The sequence below is a fragment of the Camelina sativa genome, chromosome 20 (assembly GCF_000633955.1).
Source record: "Camelina sativa cultivar DH55 chromosome 20, Cs, whole genome shotgun sequence".
In the NCBI taxonomy this organism is placed as follows: Eukaryota; Viridiplantae; Streptophyta; class Magnoliopsida; order Brassicales; family Brassicaceae; genus Camelina; species Camelina sativa.
The window spans coordinates 13,413,837-13,433,929 of record NC_025704.1 but is presented as its reverse complement, the minus strand read 5'-3'; the positions used below and the strand labels follow the sequence as shown (position 1 = coordinate 13,433,929).

The following is a 20,093-nucleotide window of genomic DNA, read 5'->3' as shown; positions in this document are numbered from 1 at the left end:
CAGGATGTCCAAGTCTTTCATGCCATATCTTAAATGTACTAGTAAACTTAGAGTTTACTGTAACATAAGATGCAAAATTATTTATTTTTGTGCAATACAATCCAGAGGATAACATTGGCAATTCTTCCAATATATGTTTCTTCTCAGATGTTATGCAAAGATATTCAATGTCATTCTTATTCAGAGTCTCTATATGATATCCATTTCTTCGGATATCTCTGAAACTAATCAAGTTTCTATGAGACTTAGGGCAATATAATGCATCAATTTCAAATTTTGTTCCCCTTGGCATTGAAAAACTGGCTTTTCCAGAGCCCATAATAATTTTTGCATTACCACATATAGTGCTCACGCTTCTAGCGGAGTCTTTTATTTTGAGAGAGGAGAAATATTTTTTCTTTTTAAGTATTGAGTGAGTTGTAGCACTGTCTGCTAGACACATGTCTCCATCCTCAATCTCAAAATTTGACATTTTCTGAGATAAAATATTTATAAAATAAACATTAATGAAATAACAAAAAGTCTTACAAAAAAAACTTATTATATATTACAATAAAACTATTATCCAAAAAGACATTTTATAAACATAAAATATATACCAAACTATGACAAAGCATATCATGGCATATCGGTCTTATTTGCATGATTTTCCATTTTCATTATCAACGAGAAAATCTGTTATATCAAGATGGGGTTCATCGTTTAGGCCATGGAAAGAAGATCCAGCTTTATCATAGATGAGGTTGGTCTCAACATCCCTTTCTTTTGCCTTTTGGGATGCTTGGTACAGATCGGCCAAATGTTTTGGAATACGACAGGTCTGATACCAATGTCCTTTCATGCCGCATCTGTAACAAGTACTTTCACCTTGTTTCTTTATAACGCGACCAACATTATTTATTTGAAGATGCTTGTTGGTTTTTCTTGCGTTGAAGTCATTAGGAGAGAAACCTCTTCCTTTTCCTCGTCCACGACCTTCTCCACGACCTCCTCCACGACCATGACCACGGCCTCGACCGCGTCCGCGTCCACGTCCTCGTCCTTGCCAATTATTATAGCTGGATGTAGCAACATTCACTTCTGAAAGTGGAGCTGATCCAGTTGGACGGGTTTGATGATTTATCATCACGAGCTCATTATTTTGTTCAGCAACATGCAAAACTTGCATCAATTCAGAATATCGAGTATACCCTCTTTCTCGATATTGTTGCTGCAAGAGTACATTTGAAGGATGGAAAGTTTGGAATGTTTTCTCGATCATATCATAATCGGAAACTTCTTCTCTGCAGAGAGCCATCCTTGAACTGATTCCGAACAAAGCGGAATTGTACTCACTTACACTTTTGTAATCCTGAAACCTCAGGTTTAGCCATTCATGTTTGGCTTTTGGTAAGATCACATACTTTTGGTGATCAAACCTATCCTTGATCACAATCCAGAGATCTGCAGGATTTTCTCTCGTGATGTATTCATTTTTTAAACCATCGTGGAGATGGTGACGCAAGAACATCATGGTTCTTGCTTTTTCCTCTTCTAATCCTGTTTCTGACGGATCAAGGGTTTTGAGAAGTCCATTCCTCTTTACATAGAATTTTACATCTAATGCCCATGTCATATAATTTTTCCCAGAGACATCAAGGGCGGCGAATTCAAGCTTTGCCAAGTTTGACATGATTACTATATAAATAATAAGACAATTTGTTAAATATAAAATTTATGAAATAATTTTGTAAAATCTTGTTTTATCAATAAATATAAACTATAAAACAAAACTATAAGCTATATAATATATTCATAAATTAAAACAATCATTTTAGGAGGCATAGCCTTCCATATAATTAAAATATATAGATATGAACATATGATCAAGGAGGCAGAGCCTACCATAATGATCAAGAATGTAGATCTAAATGATCAAGGAGGCAGAGCCTACCATTAGATCAAGAAAATATGAATAAACTTTTACTCTATAAATCTAATATAATAAAGTAGGGTTACACCTTTTAAGAAGCTCTATCTATCTACCACGTGGCACATTTAATTAAATACATATAACCCACACTTTAAATATAAAACTAAAAAATATATATTCAATTAATCCATAAATAAGACATTTAATCATACACTTTAAAATTAAACTTTCTTATATAATAAAGTAGGATATCTCCTAAAACTTTCTTCCACAGCTTGACATGTGGCTACTGTAAAACTGACACCTGTCCGAAAACCTTATTCACCAGAAATTTAACTAAACTACCAATAAAACATATTTTCAAATAAATATAACTCACACTTTAAATGTAAAACTAAAAATATATATTTTCAATTAATCCAAAAATAAGACATATAATCATACACATTAAAATTAAACTTTAATATAAAACTAAAACAATAATTTCAATTAAACCATAAGTAAAACATATTTTATCTTATACATTTAACTCACAATTTAATAGAAAACTGAAAAAAACATTTCCAATTAAACCACAAATAAAACACATTCAGTCATTTAAATTTAACTCACCCTTTAATATAAAGCTAAAAAGATTCAATCAAAACAATAAATAAAACACATTTAATCATATACATTTAACTTACACTTTAATATTAAAACTGAAATAAAATAAATATACATTAACTTTATTTCTCCACTTAATTTTATTCAACACACAATAAATTAGAATTAACTCCCATATTTTTTAGTTTCTAAATTGTAACTCTCATCACTTGCTATCCTATAAATACTCATTTTTCATTCTCTCATTCTCTTTCACTTCATCTTAGATATTATACATTTTTGTGTTTTTTTTTGTTGGTTGGTTGGTTGGTTATTGTTGTATGTGTTAAAAAACAAATTAAATATTATTTTAAAAGCTTAATTATTGATTTTAATTTTAGAGACTATATTATATGTATCTTACTTTTTTTTTTTTTGAAGATCCATCTCTATTGTCCCAAAAACAAACATTCTCAAAATGAACCTATAAAATCTTACAGGTCATTTGTCCATATTTCAAAATCCACATATTACCACTAAATGAGCCCATATTATAAATAACTCGTGTATATACAGCTAGCCTAGATTTAAATTTTTTTTTTCTTTTCTAATAGCATCTATTGCTTAACTAAAGCCTACCATCTTCCTATTTCCAAACTAAATTACCAAAGATTTTCATAAAATATAGTAATATCTAAACTCTCCTACAACATGAGCAACACATCCAGTTTTGAATCCCGATAGCTCAAAAACCAACGCTCTATTAGGTGATTAGTCATATATTTAACATAGATAGATGAATTGGCTTGTCTTACCGAAAGAAAAAAAAAACATAGATAAATATTTTATATGTAGATTACATTATCTTATATTCAACTGCTTCCATCAGCTAATCCCTATTTTTGCTTCTAAAATATCACCAAAAAATAACCAAAAGTTGTTATGGAAGAATCTGATGAGAGTTTGGTGAGTAGCCAACAGTCTGATCGTGCCGTGGAAGATGATGTACATAGCACTCTCTCATTGAAAATACACAAGGGGATTCAATTTTTAAACCTCTTTTCTTATCAGCTTTGTTCTGCTTTTTATTTGATGTTTTGTTTTTTCCTGGATTTTAATATAAACGCCAATAATTAACAAAAGTGTTTTTATATTACTCAAAAAATAATAAAACAATTCCTCATATATTTGTATTGTATTCTTATATGTGAGCTTCAAGAAGATATCTAAGCTTTACGCACACTCATACCACACAAAACAAGCCTACTATCCGTCCTATCAAGCTTAAATATTAAATTATCACTCTATTTAAATTAATTCTTAATGCAAACCTTCAGCTCAAACTTTTATGACTACTTTTAATTTTAACTTCCAAAACTATTGCAAATAAGTATTACATTCCAAATACAAATTAGGAGAATACATTTATTTTTAAATATCCAAAAGCATATATTTGGGCTTAAGATTTATTTACGTTTAAACTAAATTTGATATTGAACTACATCCCAAATTATCAACAAAATCTTCCAAACAAAAATAAAGGTCATCACCTATATAATTAGTGTTCTAATATCATACTTACAAAATATAGTACTTCTTCTCAAAAAGTTATTATTAGCTATTAAATATTAATTCATGTGCTGATTAGGATAGAACAAATATATATATATATATATATGTGTGTGTGTGTCGTCATGTTTTGCCATGTTTTAAACTCTTTGTATATATAGTGTGTATTTTTATAACCATTGATTTTTTAAAGTAAATATGATCATTTTGTTAATTTATTTGCAGAACACATAAGATGAATGAATGACATTGAAATACATAAAAGTATATTTTTTCCAACCACATAAAAGTATATTTTTATACATAGTCAACTCCCAAAATTATTTATATAGAGAAATTATATTTAATTATTACGAAAAGAGAATGACTTAGTTGCTGTATTCCAAAAGTAAACATGTTTAATTTATAATGGTATAGTAAGAAGATTTGTATGTGTAGTAGTGATATGATGTGAATATTGGCAATCTTTTATGAATAATAACTATTTCGACAAAAACATTTTTCAAATTTAATATTAATCAAATTTGACAGATTTTACACCACAAATTTCATCATGAATCTATTGCAAGCTGGTTAAATCACAAAACAACAATAAGCTTTAATACATTTTAAATCTAACAAAACAGTCATAAATAATAAAATTATTTCAAAATGCGAAATTGGTTTTTACTTCTTTGATCATTTCAAAAAGGGTGAGCAAATATATTTATATATATTTAAATAAAAGGTAATGAAAAAGGTACAAATTCCAAAATACAAAAACACAAAAAATAATAATAATAATAATAAAAGAGAATGTTCATTTTTAAATAAGATAAACAAAAAGAAAATGAGTTAAAATTATTCAATTTATAAAAACAAAATTTTTTAAAAATAACTAACAACAAACCGTGCAACGCACGGGAATGTACCTAGTAATACATATAGTAATGTGCATATAAACTAATCAAATCAAATTGGATTTAAACAAACTTACATACCTTGAATGTTACAACAAACTAATGATGATGGATCGGGAGACGATCGTGCTGATAACGTGTTGTGAACTATAAGCTTGGAGGTAACAAGATGTGAATGATCAAATGAGAAGAGAAGAGATCTAGAGATATAAGCGTATGGAAGCTAGAGAGAAACTAGAGAGAAGCTAGAGAAAGTAGAGAGAGACTTAGAGAGACAATTAGACTTCTCATTACACATTTTTCTCTTCTACATGACTCCTATTTATAGAGGGAGGAGACAAAGACAAGGATGGAGAGGTTGGGGACAAGTGTTACATGCAATGCATGAAGGAAGACACTTGGTGTATGGTTTGCATGAAGAGGGACACTTGTGCAAGTGATGTATACTCACACTAATTCTATAACAGAAATCTAATTCTATTGAAATTATAATTATGGAAATATGGAAATCAAATTGTATATAATAACCCTGAACCGTGTTGTGTTTTACCCTAATTCTCAAAGATCGTCCTTTTTTATTTTTCTCTCTGTGAAGAAAGTAAAGATTCTTCTTTTACAATGGCTTCTTCTTCAATGTTGACGAAGGACAAAACAAGGAAATTGTTGTCGGTGAGAAACCAAAGATGTTTCAAGAAACAACCCTCGCTCTCTTCCGTTTCAAAGAAGACAACAAATCTTTCTTTGAGAGAACAGACCATGTTTAAGAAAGCCTCCGAGCTTTCAATCCTACGACCATGACGGAGAACTCGTCAAGACATGGCCGGAAGATCAATCCAAGGTTCGAGACATGGCGGAGAGATTCAGCAAACTAAACGATAGAGAGAGACGCAAGAAACACAAACCTTTCTCTGTTTCTGAATAAGAAGACCCTCAAAGACAAGAAGACATCTTTTGATATCACGGACAACAGATTCTCTGAGAAATTCTTGGAGATGGAGGCTTCGTTAGAGAGTTCTCTACGGGTGTTGCAACATAAGCTTCTTCGGTTACAGAACCAGACGGAACCCGATCAGAACCCTGTGGTGTCTGCCGGATTCTTCACAACAGATCCATCATTGATGAGCGGTGTGTCAAAAACAGAGCAAGACCTATCGACGCCATCATTGACTCAACAACATCAGAGCAAAGTTTCAGTCTTTCTCTATAACCATGACAAAAAGGTAGCTTCTGTCAACTCCCTCACTCTGTTTCTACCTTTGACCCATCGATGAGTTAGGCTTCACTTGGGACACAAGGACTTTGTCTAAGAAGTAATGACTCGGATCTTCCCATGGTGTTTCCTCCTCAGATTCAGACACAAACCCCACCACTTGTCCACTTTGATCAGTTTGTGGTTTGGAATAACACTCCATCGTCTTTTGCTGATCCAATGATGTTCTCTTATTACAGTTGAATTAGGTATTTGACTAGGTCAACGTTTTTTTTTTTTTTTCATTATGTATGACTAGGACTCAGACCCCCGCAATATCGCGGAGGAAGTATTTTAGAAAAAAAGATAATTTAAATTTAAAATTTAAAATTATATTTTATAAAATTATTTGAATGTATTAGAATAATTGAATACATAAACTGTTAATAAAAACATAATCACCAAATTGAAAACTTATAACAAAAATATTATGTAGAATAGACGCAGCTTTACAAAATATATTGTTTAAAGTATTCTAAATATAAGATAATTTTATGAAGAATTATGGTAAAGAGCTACAATTAAAAAAATATTATGACAAAGTGATCCTTACTGAAAATATTGAACTAATGGTTATAATGAATAATGTAATTTTCTATTAAATAATTATAATTAAAAATATATTTAATTATGAGTGAAACAGTATCGACGAAAAATTAAAATTAAAATTAAAATACACAACTCTTAAGAACAAAATAAAATAAATTTTAAATATTAAAATATTTTTTAACAAAAAAATTACGATAAATAGACACAACTGTAAATTCTATATTAAGTTTTATTAAATCTCTGTATTACTATAATCATTTCTAAAATTTTAGTTAGATGATAGAATAACATTGAATATTAGATATAAAAAATAAAAAAATAATATTCAAATTATTTAGATTTAACATAAAATAAAAAATTTGTTTCAACGAACAATGATTTGTTAGCTATTGATGAAGAGACAAATATATAGAGAGTTCAAAAGATATGACTATTTAAATAGACACACCTATTAGAACAAAAAGTTATGATATGAATAAAATATAGTGAAAAGATACAACTCTACAATGAACAAATACAATTGTTTGAGTTTTTTAAAAAGAACAAATAATACCAATTATTTGACAAAAAAAAGTACTACGAAAAGTCGCAACTGTTGCTCTCATTTATTCAGATTGTTATTATTATTTTTAAATAATAAAATATTTTTTAACAGAAAATTAAGATAAATATACACAACTGTAAATTCAATATTAAGTTGTATAAAATTTCTCTATTGCTATAATCATTTCTAAAATTTTAGTTAGATTATAAAATCTATTCAATTATCTAGACTCAACATAAACTGGAAAATTTGTTTCAACGAACTTGTTAGTTAGTGATGAAGAGACAAATATAAAGAGGGATCAAAAAGCATGACTATTTAAATAGACACACCTATTAGAAAGACAAGTTGTGATGAAAAAATATAAATAAAATATAGTGAAAAGACACAACTCTACAATGAACAGATACAACCGTTTGAATTAAAAAAAAAAACAAAAAAAAAACCATTTTTTAACGAAACGTACTACGAAAAATCGCAACTGTTGTGTCTGCACTTGATTATACCTACAAACTCATATAAACTGTTTTTAAATAGAAGACATCTTTATTACTATATTCAAAAGTCAAATCCAAAAGCTCATTATATAATCCATCTAACTCTTGGAAAAAGATTCTATGTATAAAATTAACTAAAAGTTGTAAATTAGATTCATCATTCCAAAAATCTTTTGTTAAATCAAGAATTGGAAGAATCTCTTTACTTTTAAAAGAATGAATGCTAGAGAATAATTTATAGAGCTGTAAAAACCGTTGAGATTGAAATTTTATATTATTTGGTGTCATGACAAAAAATATGAAAACAGTTTAATTCAAACAGACAAATATATATAGATTTCAAATGATACGAATATTCGAATATACATAACTCTACAATGAACAGTTGCAACTTTACAAAAAAACTGTTACAATGAACAATCGCAACTTTGTGTAAAACACAAAATTTAAATTTACTACAGATTTTTTTAGAAAATTATCCAAAAAGTACGAATGAAAAAACACAACCTTTGGGTGGCATTTATTCGGATTGCTATTATATATAGGTACTTTCATTAATTTTTTATATATAAAACTAACTAAAAGTTGTAAATTAGATTCATCATTCCAAAAATCTTTTGTTAAATCAAGAATTGGAGGAATATCTTACTTTTAAAAGAAAAAATGCTAGAAAATAATTTAGAGAGCTGTAAAAACCGTTGAGATTAAAATTTTATATTATTGTGGCATGGCAAAAAAAAAGAACAGCAAAAAGACAAATATATAGATTTCAAAAGATACGAATATTCGAATAGACACAACTCTACAATAAACAATTGCAACTTTACAAAAAACAGTTACAATGAGCAATCGCAACTTTGTGTAAAACACACAATTTAAATTTTCTACAGATTTTTTTGAAAAATTATCTAAAAAGTACGATTGAAAAAATACAACTTTTGGTGTCATTTATTCGAGATAAATTCATCATTCCAAAAATCTTTTGTTAAATCAATAATTAGAGGAATTTCTTGATTTTTTTAAAAATGAATGCTATAAAATAATTTAGAAAAATGAATAAACCGTTGAGATTGAAATATTGGTTGATTTTGTGTCATGGCAAAAAAATAAAAACAGTTCAAACAGACAAATATATATAGATTTCAAAAGATATGAATGTTCCAATCAACACAACTTTACAGTGAACAGTTGTAACTTTTTCATAAATAATCGTTTTAATGATTCATCATGACTTTTCAAAAAATATCCAAAAGATACGATTGAAAAAACACAACTATTGTTATTATTATTCGGTTTGTTATTATTATATAGATTTTCATGCTATAAGATAAGAAGTAGCAGAGTTACATTTTGATTTGAAAAAAACAAATTATACAAAGCAATAAAGAAGCAAAACAAATAGTTAAATATATAAGATGTCAAAAAGGAGATCCATTCCATTCCACCATATAGTATCGATGTTGCTTCATCAATTCGTCACCCATGTGATATGAACACATGGTGTATATATGTCATATGTGTGCAACTTGTATATATATATTTATAAGGGAAATAGACGTATGCATGATAACATTTTGTCGACAATGTAGGTGATTATAAATAGGTCATATGTCTTTTACAACAATAAAAGCAATATATATACACATGCATTAATGAAAGGAATGATTCGTTAGTTGTTAAGACATGAATGATCGATCTAGTCGGTAGTTGTTATAAAAGTATTGAATTCAGAGAATTAGAGAAACAATATAATTATTCTAACTAAAGAACGCTTTTGTTATTACAATTTCAATTTCAAAATTTTGTTATTTTGTCGACTATTCAAGCTTTATTGTATTAATCTATTTTTGGGTCCATGTCCTGAGTCGGATAAGATATTTAACAATATGTATGTCGATGAATAAAAAGTGAAAAAAAATCTTTGTGGGGGAAAAGGTCGACTGGTCAAAAGAAATTATAAATTAAAAAAAAAAAGTTACAAGAAAAGGGAAGAAGAAAGAAGAAGAGTTCATATCAGTAGGGCATGACGGATCAAATACAACTAAAGCTGTAATTAAATACTTTATCCTCTAATTAATCGTTAAACTTTTCCGACGTGTGTGATTGAATTTGACATAAACGAAAAAAAAATATATCAAAAAAAAAAAGGGTAATAAATATGACGTGAGAAAACATTTTTCCTTAGCCTAAGAAAGATATTGCCATATCGGTCAGTAGACGATTCCAGACATTCGTGATTCGTGCATCTAGATGGGTTGGCCCTGCCATGCACGTGGATACTTTTTAACTGCATGACTAAATCAATATATTACATCATTTACATTAACATCTAAATGTTAGCTGCATGCTTCCACAATTTTCGCTAAACGGATTCTAACAGGTCAAATAACATATAAATGGTCTCTTTCGATTATTTGCATGTGTAAAGAAGACTTAGGGATAGAAGTGTGTCGCTCGGAAGAGGGCTTGTTTCTATCTCAAAGAAAGTATGCTATTGACCTCTTAAATGAAGTAGGAAAGCTTGGATCACGGCAGAACTACAAGGTTTTTCGTGAGGGAGAGCCCGAGGACCAACCGTTCAAGAATGTAACACAATATAGACGTTTGGTGGGTAAGCTAATTTACTTAACTATTACTAGGCCAGACATTTGCTTTGCTGTGAACCAGGCTAGTCAGCATATGCAAGCTCCGAAGGTGCACCATTGGAACATCGTCAACCGGATTTTCAAATACATCAAAGGATTGCCGGGTCAAGGAATATGGATGGGATGCAACAACAACACGGACCTCGTGGGATATTGTGATGCGGACTATGCTGGAGACAAAGGAGACCGGAGATCAACAAGCGGCTATTGCACCTTTCTTGGAGGCAACCTTGTCACATGGAAGAGCAAGAAACAGAAAGTGGTGTCCCTTTCAAGCGCCGAGTCCGAGTATAGAGCGATGAGGAAATTGACTACCGAGTTGATGTGGCTCAAGAACCTACTTAAAGACCTTGGAATCGACATTATGAAGCCTATCACAATGCATTGCGACAATGAGGCTGCCATTCACATCGCAACTAACTCTGTGTTCCACGAGAGGACAAAGCACATAGAAGTTGATTGTCACAAAGTCCGAGAGCAAATTCAACTAGGCGTAACACTTCCCTGCCATACCGAGAGCTCTGAGCAACTAGCCGATGTATTTACCAAGGCGGCGAGCCCTCAAGTCTGTGAGTACATACACTCAAAGCTTGGACTCATAGACCTCACGAAACCTTGAAAGCCTACACTCTTTTTCCCTTAAGTATAGTTTTTCCCAAGAAGTTTTCTATACTAAGGTTTTTAATGAGGTAGGTGATCAATGGTTCAAGCTTGTGTCATGGAGTCCAATGACTAAGCTTGAGGGGGAGTATAATTTGGGATCTTGATCACCATGTCCGTACGGACGTTGTCCTACGGTCTCCATCGGGCCATCCTCTACCATATCGTGTAATGGCCCACTCAAAGCCTCACAAGACTCATGTGAGACTTAATCAATGTCTGTAGATCCTTCCATATGACCGTTGGTGACCTTAGAGCAAGTGGGAATGGAGAAGTCAACCTAAAGTCACATGTTATGTTTAAGGAATCTTTATGTCGCTTTCACCTTGTAAAATCGTGTAGCATCTTGTAGGATATTCTCTTTACTTATGTATATATTAGGAATGTATCCATAAATCTAATCAAGTAAGAAGTTCTTTTCTTCTTCTATACTTCTCTCCTATACTCTCTCTCTCACAAACATACTCAACGATATTCAAACTCTTTGTTCCACTCTTGAATCTTTTTATACTTCTTGACTTCTAAAACTTACAAGAGACTATTCAAGCTTTATTGTATTAATCTATTTTTGGGTCCATGTCCTGAGTCGGATAAGATATTTAACAATATGTATGTGGATGAATAAAAAGTGAAGAAAAAAAATATTTGTGGGGGAAATGGTCGACTGGTCAAAAGAAATTATAAATTAAAAAAAAGAAGTTACAAGAAAAGGGAAAAAGAAAGAAGAAGAGTTCATATCAGTAGGCCTAGCTAGGGCATGCCGGATCAAATACAAAGCTGTAATTAAATACTTTATCCTCTAATTAATCGTTAAACTTTTCCGACGTGTGTGATGGAATATGACATAAACGAAAAGTATATCAATTGAAAAAAAAAAGGGTAATAAATATGACGTGAGAAAACATTTTTCCTTAGCCTAAAAGAAAGATATTGCCATATCGGTCAGTAGACGATTCCAGACATTCGTGATTCGTGCGCGGTGCATCTAAATGGGTTGGCCCTGCCATGCACGTGGATACTTTTTAACTGCATGACTAAATCAATATATTACATCATTTACATTAACATTTAAATGTTAGCTGCATGCTTCCACAATTTTCGCCTAACGGATTCTAACAGGTCAAATAACATATAAATTGGTCTCCTTCGATTATTTGCATGTGTAAAGAAGACTTGAGAAAGCCACGATGTCTCCTTGTGTGTGACTCAATTTGCTCTCACCGATTCAAAAAGCGTAACGTACAATCTGATTTTGATTTTTTCTTGTTTCATGCATGTTCCAATTAACTAGGAAACATATCTTATCTTCCTAAACATTTATAGATATCTGTTAAAAATTTAAAATCAGGCTAAAAAAGAAGAGAGAAAAATAAATAAATAAATANNTTAACTGCATGACTAAATCAATATATTACATCATTTACATTAACATTTAAATGTTAGCTGCATGCTTCCACAATTTTCGCCTAACGGATTCTAACAGGTCAAATAACATATAAATTGGTCTCCTTCGATTATTTGCATGTGTAAAGAAGACTTGAGAAAGCCACGATGTCTCCTTGTGTGTGACTCAATTTGCTCTCACCGATTCAAAAAGCGTAACGTACAATCTGATTTTGATTTTTTCTTGTTTCATGCATGTTCCAATTAACTAGGAAACATATCTTATCTTCCTAAACATTTATAGATATCTGTTAAAAATTTAAAATCAGGCTAAAAAAGAAGAGAGAAAAATATATAAATAAAGCTTGCAATTTTGCCAACTTGTGGTTGTGTAGGTAATAAAGCTTTGTCGGAGTCTAACGTCATTCCGTGTGATCGTCTTTCTTTATTTACTTTAATGTTCTCTAATACTATAACTTTAGCATATTTAAGGAGATTATTAATGGATCATCAGTTTGTAAATTTCATCTTCTAAATTTCGAAATCAAAGGAATTGAGAAACTATTGAAGAAGATCCATAGAGCCCTTATGCCTCCTAAGTTGTTTTGTTATTTGGAAACTAAAAGCAAAAACATATAAACATTTCATCAGTTACTGAAAGTACTTTAGACAAATATTATGTCCCTAGCACGGATTTGGTGGTTGTAGAATCTCTATTTAATTATGTGTTTTCTCCTTTACTTAGGTATATGATTATTTTCCTCAGAACAAAAAAAAAGGCCAAACAGAGCATATGCCCACAAAGAAAGCAGCTTTATCTATGTGGCTTGATCCATGACTCATCCCTTTTACCACAAAGGTCTCAAGTCTCAGAGCTTTGATACAAGTGCCTCTTGTCTATTTGTCTTTCCCTTTAAATACCTTCCCACCAACACGGTTTCATCAACAACCATTACTCACAATCTCCTCTATCTCTCTCTTTCTCTTTCTCATAATATCAAGAATCAAGATCACCACTTAAACCTTCCAAGATGACATTGAGCAGAGTTGACCAACAAGTTATTGCATTTCCTGCAGCCAAGACTGCTCCGGCGCTTTACTTGCCTGACCCTGCAGCTTCCATCAACAAACTACAAATCCCAACCTCTTCAAAGGTTTCTTTTTCAACAGACAAGGGAAAATCCATGCTGCGAAAGAAGAAGACCGATAGCTTCACCAACGGAGCTAGAGACCAGGACAAGTTAGGACCAAAGCTAACTGAAAAAGTTAAGAGAAAGCTATCCTTGGGAGCTAAGATCCTTCAAATGGGAGGCCTAGAGAAGATCTATAAGCGACTCTTCAAAGTCTGCGATGAAGAGAAACTGTTCAAGGCGTACCAATGTTACCTATCAACAACCGCAGGCCCCATGGCAGGCCTACTCTTTATCTCATCAAAGAAGATTGCATTCTGCAGCGAGAAATCGATCAAGATAGCTTCTCCTCAGGGAGATATCATCAGGGTTCACTACAAAGTGTCAGTTCCCTTGTGCAAGATCAATGGAGTGAACCAGAGTCAGAACACAAAAAACCCATCTCAGAAGTACCTTGAAGTAGTCACGGTCGATGGATTTGACTTCTGGTTTATGGGATTCTTGAGCCACCAAAAAGCTTTCAACTGCCTCGAGCAAGCGCTTTCTCTTAGCTACGAGCAATGATAAGCCGCAATGGTTTCCTCTGATGAGGAGCTAAGTAGTGCGGGTTAAAGATGAAATATTTCATTTCACTTTAACCGGCTTCAATCAGATTATGTTAGGAAACACTTACAATATTGTACAAACTTAATTATTTTTTCTTGCTTATATTCCTTTTGTTTTCTATCGTAGAGATTTGAATATATTTAGCTGATCCCATCTGTTTTCCTAATTCACTGTCCTCTTTTGCACCACAAATATGTCAAGAGAAGACTAATACATAGAAAACAAAAAAAAATGTGCCATGGGATGGATCATATATAATAAATGAGTACATAAGACCATTTCATAATCTTGATCTTGGAAAATTTAAGAGTTCAGATATATTATCCCTAACCTTCCGCTGAGTGAATAAATCAATATAGTAATAAATGTCCAAAAGCAGTGTCTTCTTCTTCCATTTCAACAAAAAAGAAATCAATGAAGATGTAAAACAAAAACTATCTAAAATTTGAATAAGCAATCAATCATAATGTTACGACCGCTCAACAATAACAATTAATTAATCCACACAAAAAAACAATTAATTAATTCCCGCTCAACTTTGTCGTATAGTCCAAGACGCCAAGTTATTGAATATAAGAGGCTGGTTAAATTTTACAGCATAATAGTAGTTTTTTTTTCCTAACTCCGAGAAGCTTATAAATTCAAACATTAAAAACAAAAACACAAAATCCAGATTTGGTAATTTTTTTTGTTATATTTCAAAGTCATGTCTCTGAGTGGCTCTGTCTCTGGGAACAAAATAAAAACTAAACAGCATATATGTGGTCCGTTGGTTAGTTTTCTTCTATTAGTACCATGTCAATTCCTTGGACATGTTTTGGTGCAAAAGAGAACTGTGAAATAAGAAAATACTGATGAGATCAGCTAAATATATTCATTTATCTCTTTCTTGTGTCAACAATGGAAAACATAATGAGTTTGTACAAACAATATTGTCAGTCTCTTCTAGGCTCTTTACTAATATTCTCTGACTACTGAAACAGGTCAAAACAGAAATGAAATATTTCTTCTTCAACTTGCACTAACTAGCTCCTCAGAGAAAATCTTATTGGTCATCATCGTTTAACGCTTGCTTAAGGCAGTTGAAAGCTTTGCGGTAGCTCACGAATCCCATAAACCAGAAGTCGAAATTATCGACTGTAACTACTTCAAGGTACTTCTTCGTGTTCTGACTCTGGTTCACACCATTGATCTTGGATAACGGGATTGAGACTTTGTAGTGAACCCTAGAGATATCTCCCTGAGGAGAAGCCACCTTGATCGATCTCTCGCTGCAGAATGCAATCTTCGTTGATGAGATGAAGAGTAGGCCTGAGATGGGACCTGCGGTTGTGGATAGGTAACATTGGTACGCCTTGAAAAGCTTCTCTTCATCGCAGACTTTGAAGAGTCGCTTGTAGATTTTCTCTAAGCCTCCCATTTGAAGGATCTTAGCTCCCAAGGATAGCTTTCTCTTGACTGTTTCACTTAGCTTGGGTTCTAACTTGTCCTGGTCTCTAGCTCCTNGAAACCATCTCAGAAGTACCTTGAAGTAGTCACGGTCGATGGATTTGACTTCTGGTTTATGGGATTGTTGAGCCACCAAAAAGCTTTCAACTGCCTCGAGAAAACACTAATTTTGAAGAAGAAATATTTCATTTCTATTTTGACCTGTTTCAATCAGGGAACGTTAGTAAAGAGCCTAGAAGAGACCGACAATATTGTTTGTACAAACTCATTTTTTATTTTATTTTGCTTTATCCATTTTGGTTTACATTGAAGAAACGAGAAAGAGATTAATATAGCTAAAGCTGATCCCATCACTTTTCCTAAGTTACTGTCCACCTTTGCACCAAATCATGTCAAAAGAAGTGTCATGGGATGAATCACATATAAAGACATGAGAGCATTTATAAGCTTAAAGATCCACAGGATCAATCTTTCCCTAGGAGAACGAGCAGTCTTCTTCCATTACAACAAAAGAAACATCAAAGAGCTCAACTGATCACAACAAAAGCTTTAGGGCAAACACTGCTCTATTGTATTACATAGAGAATCATAGTCTTCAAATGTCCAAAAGCAGTGTCTTCTTCTTCCATTTCAACAAAAAAGAAATCAATGAAGATGTAAAACAAAAACTATCTAATATTTGAATAAGCAATCAATCATAATGTTAGGACCGCTCAACAATAACAATAATTAATCCACACAAAAACAATTAATTAATTTCCGCTCAACTTTGTTGTATTGTCCAAGACTCCAAGTTATTGAATAAGGCTACTGTCTCATTGTAACTTCTAAGCCAAGAAATAGTGATAAAATATAAGAGGCTGGTTAAATTTTACAGCATAATAGTTTTTTTTTCCTAACTCCGAGAAGCTTATAACTTCATAAGCTTAAAAATTCAAACATTAAAACAAAACAAAAAAAACACAAAATCCAGACTTGCTCTGTCTCTCGGAACAAAAAAATAAAATAAACAGTATATATGTGGTCCGTTGGTTAGTTTTCTTCTATTTAGTACCGTGTCAATTCCTTAGACATGTTTTGGTGCAAAAGAGAACTGTGAAATAAGAAAATACTGATGAGATCAGCTAAATATATTCATTTATCTCTTTCTTGTGTCAATAATGGAAAACATAATGAGTTTGTACAAACAATATTGTCAGTCTCTTCTTACTAATATTCTCTGAAATGAAATATTTCTTCTTCAACCTGCACTAATTAGCTCCTCAGAGAAATTCTTATTGGTCATCATCGTTTAACGCTTGCTCAAGGCAGTTGAAAGCTTTGCGGTAGCTCACGAATCCCATGAACCAGAAGTCGAAGTTATCGACTGTGACTACTTCAAGGTACTTCTTAGATGGTTTCTTCGTGTTCTGACTCTGGTTCACACCATTGATTTTGGATAACGGGATTGAGACTTTGTAGTGAACCCTAGAGATATCTCCATGAGGAGAAACCACCTTGATGGATCTCTCGCTGCAGAATGCAATTTTCTTTGATGAGATAAAGAGTAGGCCTGAGATGGGACCTGCGGTTGTGGATAGGTAACACTGGTACGCCTTGAAAAGCTTCTCTTCATCGCAGACTTTGAAGAGTCGCTTGTAGATTTTCTCTAAGCCTCCCATTTGAAGGATCTTAGCTCCCAAGGATAGCTTTCTCTTGACTGTTTCACTTAGCTTGGGTTCTAACTTGTCCTGGTCTCTAGCTCCTTTCGTGAAGCTATCGGTTTTCTTCTTTCGCAGCATTGATTTTCCTTTGCTTGTTAGAAAAGAAAACTTTGATGAAGTTGGGACTTGGAGCTTATTGATGGAAGGTGGGTCAGGCAAGTAACTCATCGTTGCAGTCTTGGCTGCGGGAAATGCAATAGCTTGTTGATGAACTCTGCTCAATGTCATCTTGGATGGTTTAGCGGTGATTTTGATTCTTGATTCTTGATCTTGTGAGAAAGAGAAGGAGAGAGTAGAGAGATTAATTGTGAGTGATGGTTGATGATGAAACCGTGTTGGTGAGAAGGTATATAAAGGGAAAGACAAAGAAACAAGAGGCAGTTGAATACAAAAACATTGAATCGTTGAGACTCGAGATCTTTGTGGTAAAGGCTGAGTCATAGATTGGTCATCAAGACAGGGAAAAAGCCACTTTCTTTGGGGTTAAAAGCAAATAGAAGAAGACCAAGCATATGCTTTGTTTTGCTTTTTCTTCTTTTATATTGTGAGAAAAATAATCTTGATCTAGTTAAAGGAGAGATTTATATAAAGAAAGGACTTGCAACTACCAAGTCCGTGTTTAGGACATTATTTCGAAACTAATTTCAATAACTGATGAGAATGTTTTAGCTCAACTCAACATGTTCCTTTATCATTGTCGGTACGTAGCTTTAATTTGTCTTTCCGCATCATAATTAATGATGCGTATCTTCGTATTTATATATGATTGTTTTTAAGTTTGTTCTCAAGCATAATATTATTAATTAGTCTATAACAAACACTCATTTGGTGTCAAAGGTAATAACTAATATGTTACAATCCATTTTTCAAACCCTCTACACTCATCATAAATTAATCTCTTTAACATAAAATCAGTTTGTATATTAGAGATATATAGCCAAAACAAAAGCAAAGTAAAAAAGAAAGAAACAAAAAAAAAAAGAGAAAGAGATCATCCTACTGATTGACACTGGACTCCGACTAGCTTTTTTACCAACAAGTTGGCAAACAACATCAACCCCTTTTTTTTTTTTTTTTTATCCTACTTTGTTTAGCCTGATTTTAATTTTCTACATATATCTTTACATACATGTATAGGAGATAAAATATGTTTCCTTCTTAATAGGAACATGCATGAAACAAGAAAAAAAAAATGACGTAACGCTTTTTTGAATAAGGCGAGAGCAAATTGAGATATGCAGAAGGGGACGTCGTGGCTTTGGAGCTTCCCGCGTTGGCATTGTGACTTTCTTATGCCTTTATTTCTTTTATTTCATGCTAAGATAAGAAATATCAGAGTTACATTTGATTTGAAAAAACAAAATATTCAAAGCAATAAAGGAAGCAAAACAAATTGTTAAATAAGATCCATTCCACCATATAGTAGTATAGATGTTGTTTCATCAATTCGTCACCCATGTGATATGAACATGGTGTAGAAATGTGTGTGTATGCAATGTTTATATATGTATATATTTATAAAATATTCGTATGCATGGTAACATTTTGTCGACAATGTAGGTGATTATAAATAGGTACATACATTATTTCTTTAACAACAACAAAAAAACAACATATATAGGTACATGCATTAATGAAAGGAATGATTCGTTTAGTTGTTAAGACATGAATGATCGAATCGTGGCGGAAAAAAAAAGACATGAATGATTTAGTCGGTAGTTGTTATAAAGTTATTGAATTCAGAGAACAATATAATTATTCTAACAAAAGATGGTATCACTCACTGTTACATTATAATTCAAAATTTAATACTAGTATTTTGTTATTTTGTCGTCCATTATTCATATTTGCTTAATAGTATCATATAAATTTCTACCGTCAGAGACTATTCAAGCTTTATGGTATCTATACTATTAATTGGGAAATATACTTAGGCATAAAAAAAAAGTAAAGAAAACATAATTCCATATAATGCCCTTATTAGAAAGGGTGTATCCAAACATATATTTATAGCCAAACACTAAACTTACTATTTAATTTTATTCTGATTATGGATAAACAATTTAGATAATATTAATGAGACGTGGACCCTATATTAGATTTAAAAGATTCGATTTTATATTTTTGTAAATATTGAGTTTTTCTCTCCTATAATTAAGTCGTTTGTTTCCTATTATTTAGATATTTAGTTTCCTTATAATTGTTACAAATCAATTTGTAAAGTAAATTGAAAACGTCCTCTACTAATTTGATTAGCAATATTAATTGGTTTCCTTTTTATATGGTCATAATATTATTCGCATTATTAATCTGTTTCCCTTTTGATAAGATCCTAAATAAATTATAATTACTATCAATATTTATAAACTACACTATTAACTCTTATTGTAAAGGCATATTCTTTTCATTATGCCTTTATAATAATAATTTTTTTAATATGCCTTCTTAGCCAATAATATTAAATCAAAAATTTTCCCCAAAGATCTAATATGTCTTTTGTAGTTCGAATCCTGTTAACTTGCTAATCACTTATAAAAAACAAAATAAAAACTTAATTACTTTGATTTCCCGAAAGAAACTATCATTTTCCCTAAAATATTTTTATTATCACATTCATTGATATATTGTTATTATAACAATCATGAATTTTGGATTTGTTAGTTTCCTAAACCCACAATAGACATCTTCAAAAAATATTCAAATTTTAAAATCT

The 20,093-nt window shown here is 31.8% G+C and overlaps 4 protein-coding genes and 1 pseudogene across 4 annotated transcripts in view; 3 read left to right on the top strand and 2 right to left on the bottom strand.

Moving 5' to 3' along the window:
* LOC104772490 lies at positions 5,584-6,418 on the top strand (annotated as a pseudogene).
* On the top strand, positions 10,223-11,068 carry LOC109131182 (uncharacterized mitochondrial protein AtMg00810-like). Its single transcript, XM_019241867.1, has one exon. It carries the CDS (start codon positions 10,223-10,225, stop codon positions 11,066-11,068), a length of 846 nt encoding a protein of 281 aa, XP_019097412.1.
* On the top strand, positions 13,456-14,193 carry LOC104770698 (putative GEM-like protein 8). The gene has a single exon (XM_019242131.1). The coding sequence runs from the start codon at positions 13,524-13,526 to the stop codon at positions 14,184-14,186; it is 663 nt and encodes a 220-aa protein (XP_019097676.1). The 5' UTR covers positions 13,456-13,523; the 3' UTR covers positions 14,187-14,193.
* Positions 15,070-20,093, bottom strand: part of LOC104770695 (GEM-like protein 6) — a 17,292-nt gene continuing 12,268 nt past the window's right edge. Inside the window, exon 2 of the mRNA XM_019241665.1 lies at positions 15,070-15,731. Within this exon, the coding sequence (XP_019097210.1) occupies positions 15,274-15,731 (458 nt within the window). The 3' untranslated portion in view covers positions 15,070-15,273. The remainder of the gene's footprint in view (positions 15,732-20,093) is intronic.
* Positions 16,795-17,965, bottom strand: LOC104770697 (GEM-like protein 6). Its single transcript, XM_019241666.1, has one exon. The coding sequence runs from the start codon at positions 17,819-17,821 to the stop codon at positions 16,952-16,954; it is 870 nt and encodes a 289-aa protein (XP_019097211.1). The 5' UTR covers positions 17,822-17,965; the 3' UTR covers positions 16,795-16,951.

What these genes read in the sequence shown, in the direction of transcription:
- LOC109131182 (XM_019241867.1), top strand. Translation starts at nt 10,223, where the DNA reads ATGTGTAAAGAAGACTTAGGGATAGAAGTGTGTCGCTCGGAAGAGGGC.
- LOC104770698 (XM_019242131.1), top strand. Translation starts at nt 13,524, where the DNA reads ATGACATTGAGCAGAGTTGACCAACAAGTTATTGCATTTCCTGCAGCC.
- LOC104770697 (XM_019241666.1), bottom strand. Translation starts at nt 17,821, where the DNA reads ATGACTCAGCCTTTACCACAAAGATCTCGAGTCTCAACGATTCAATGT.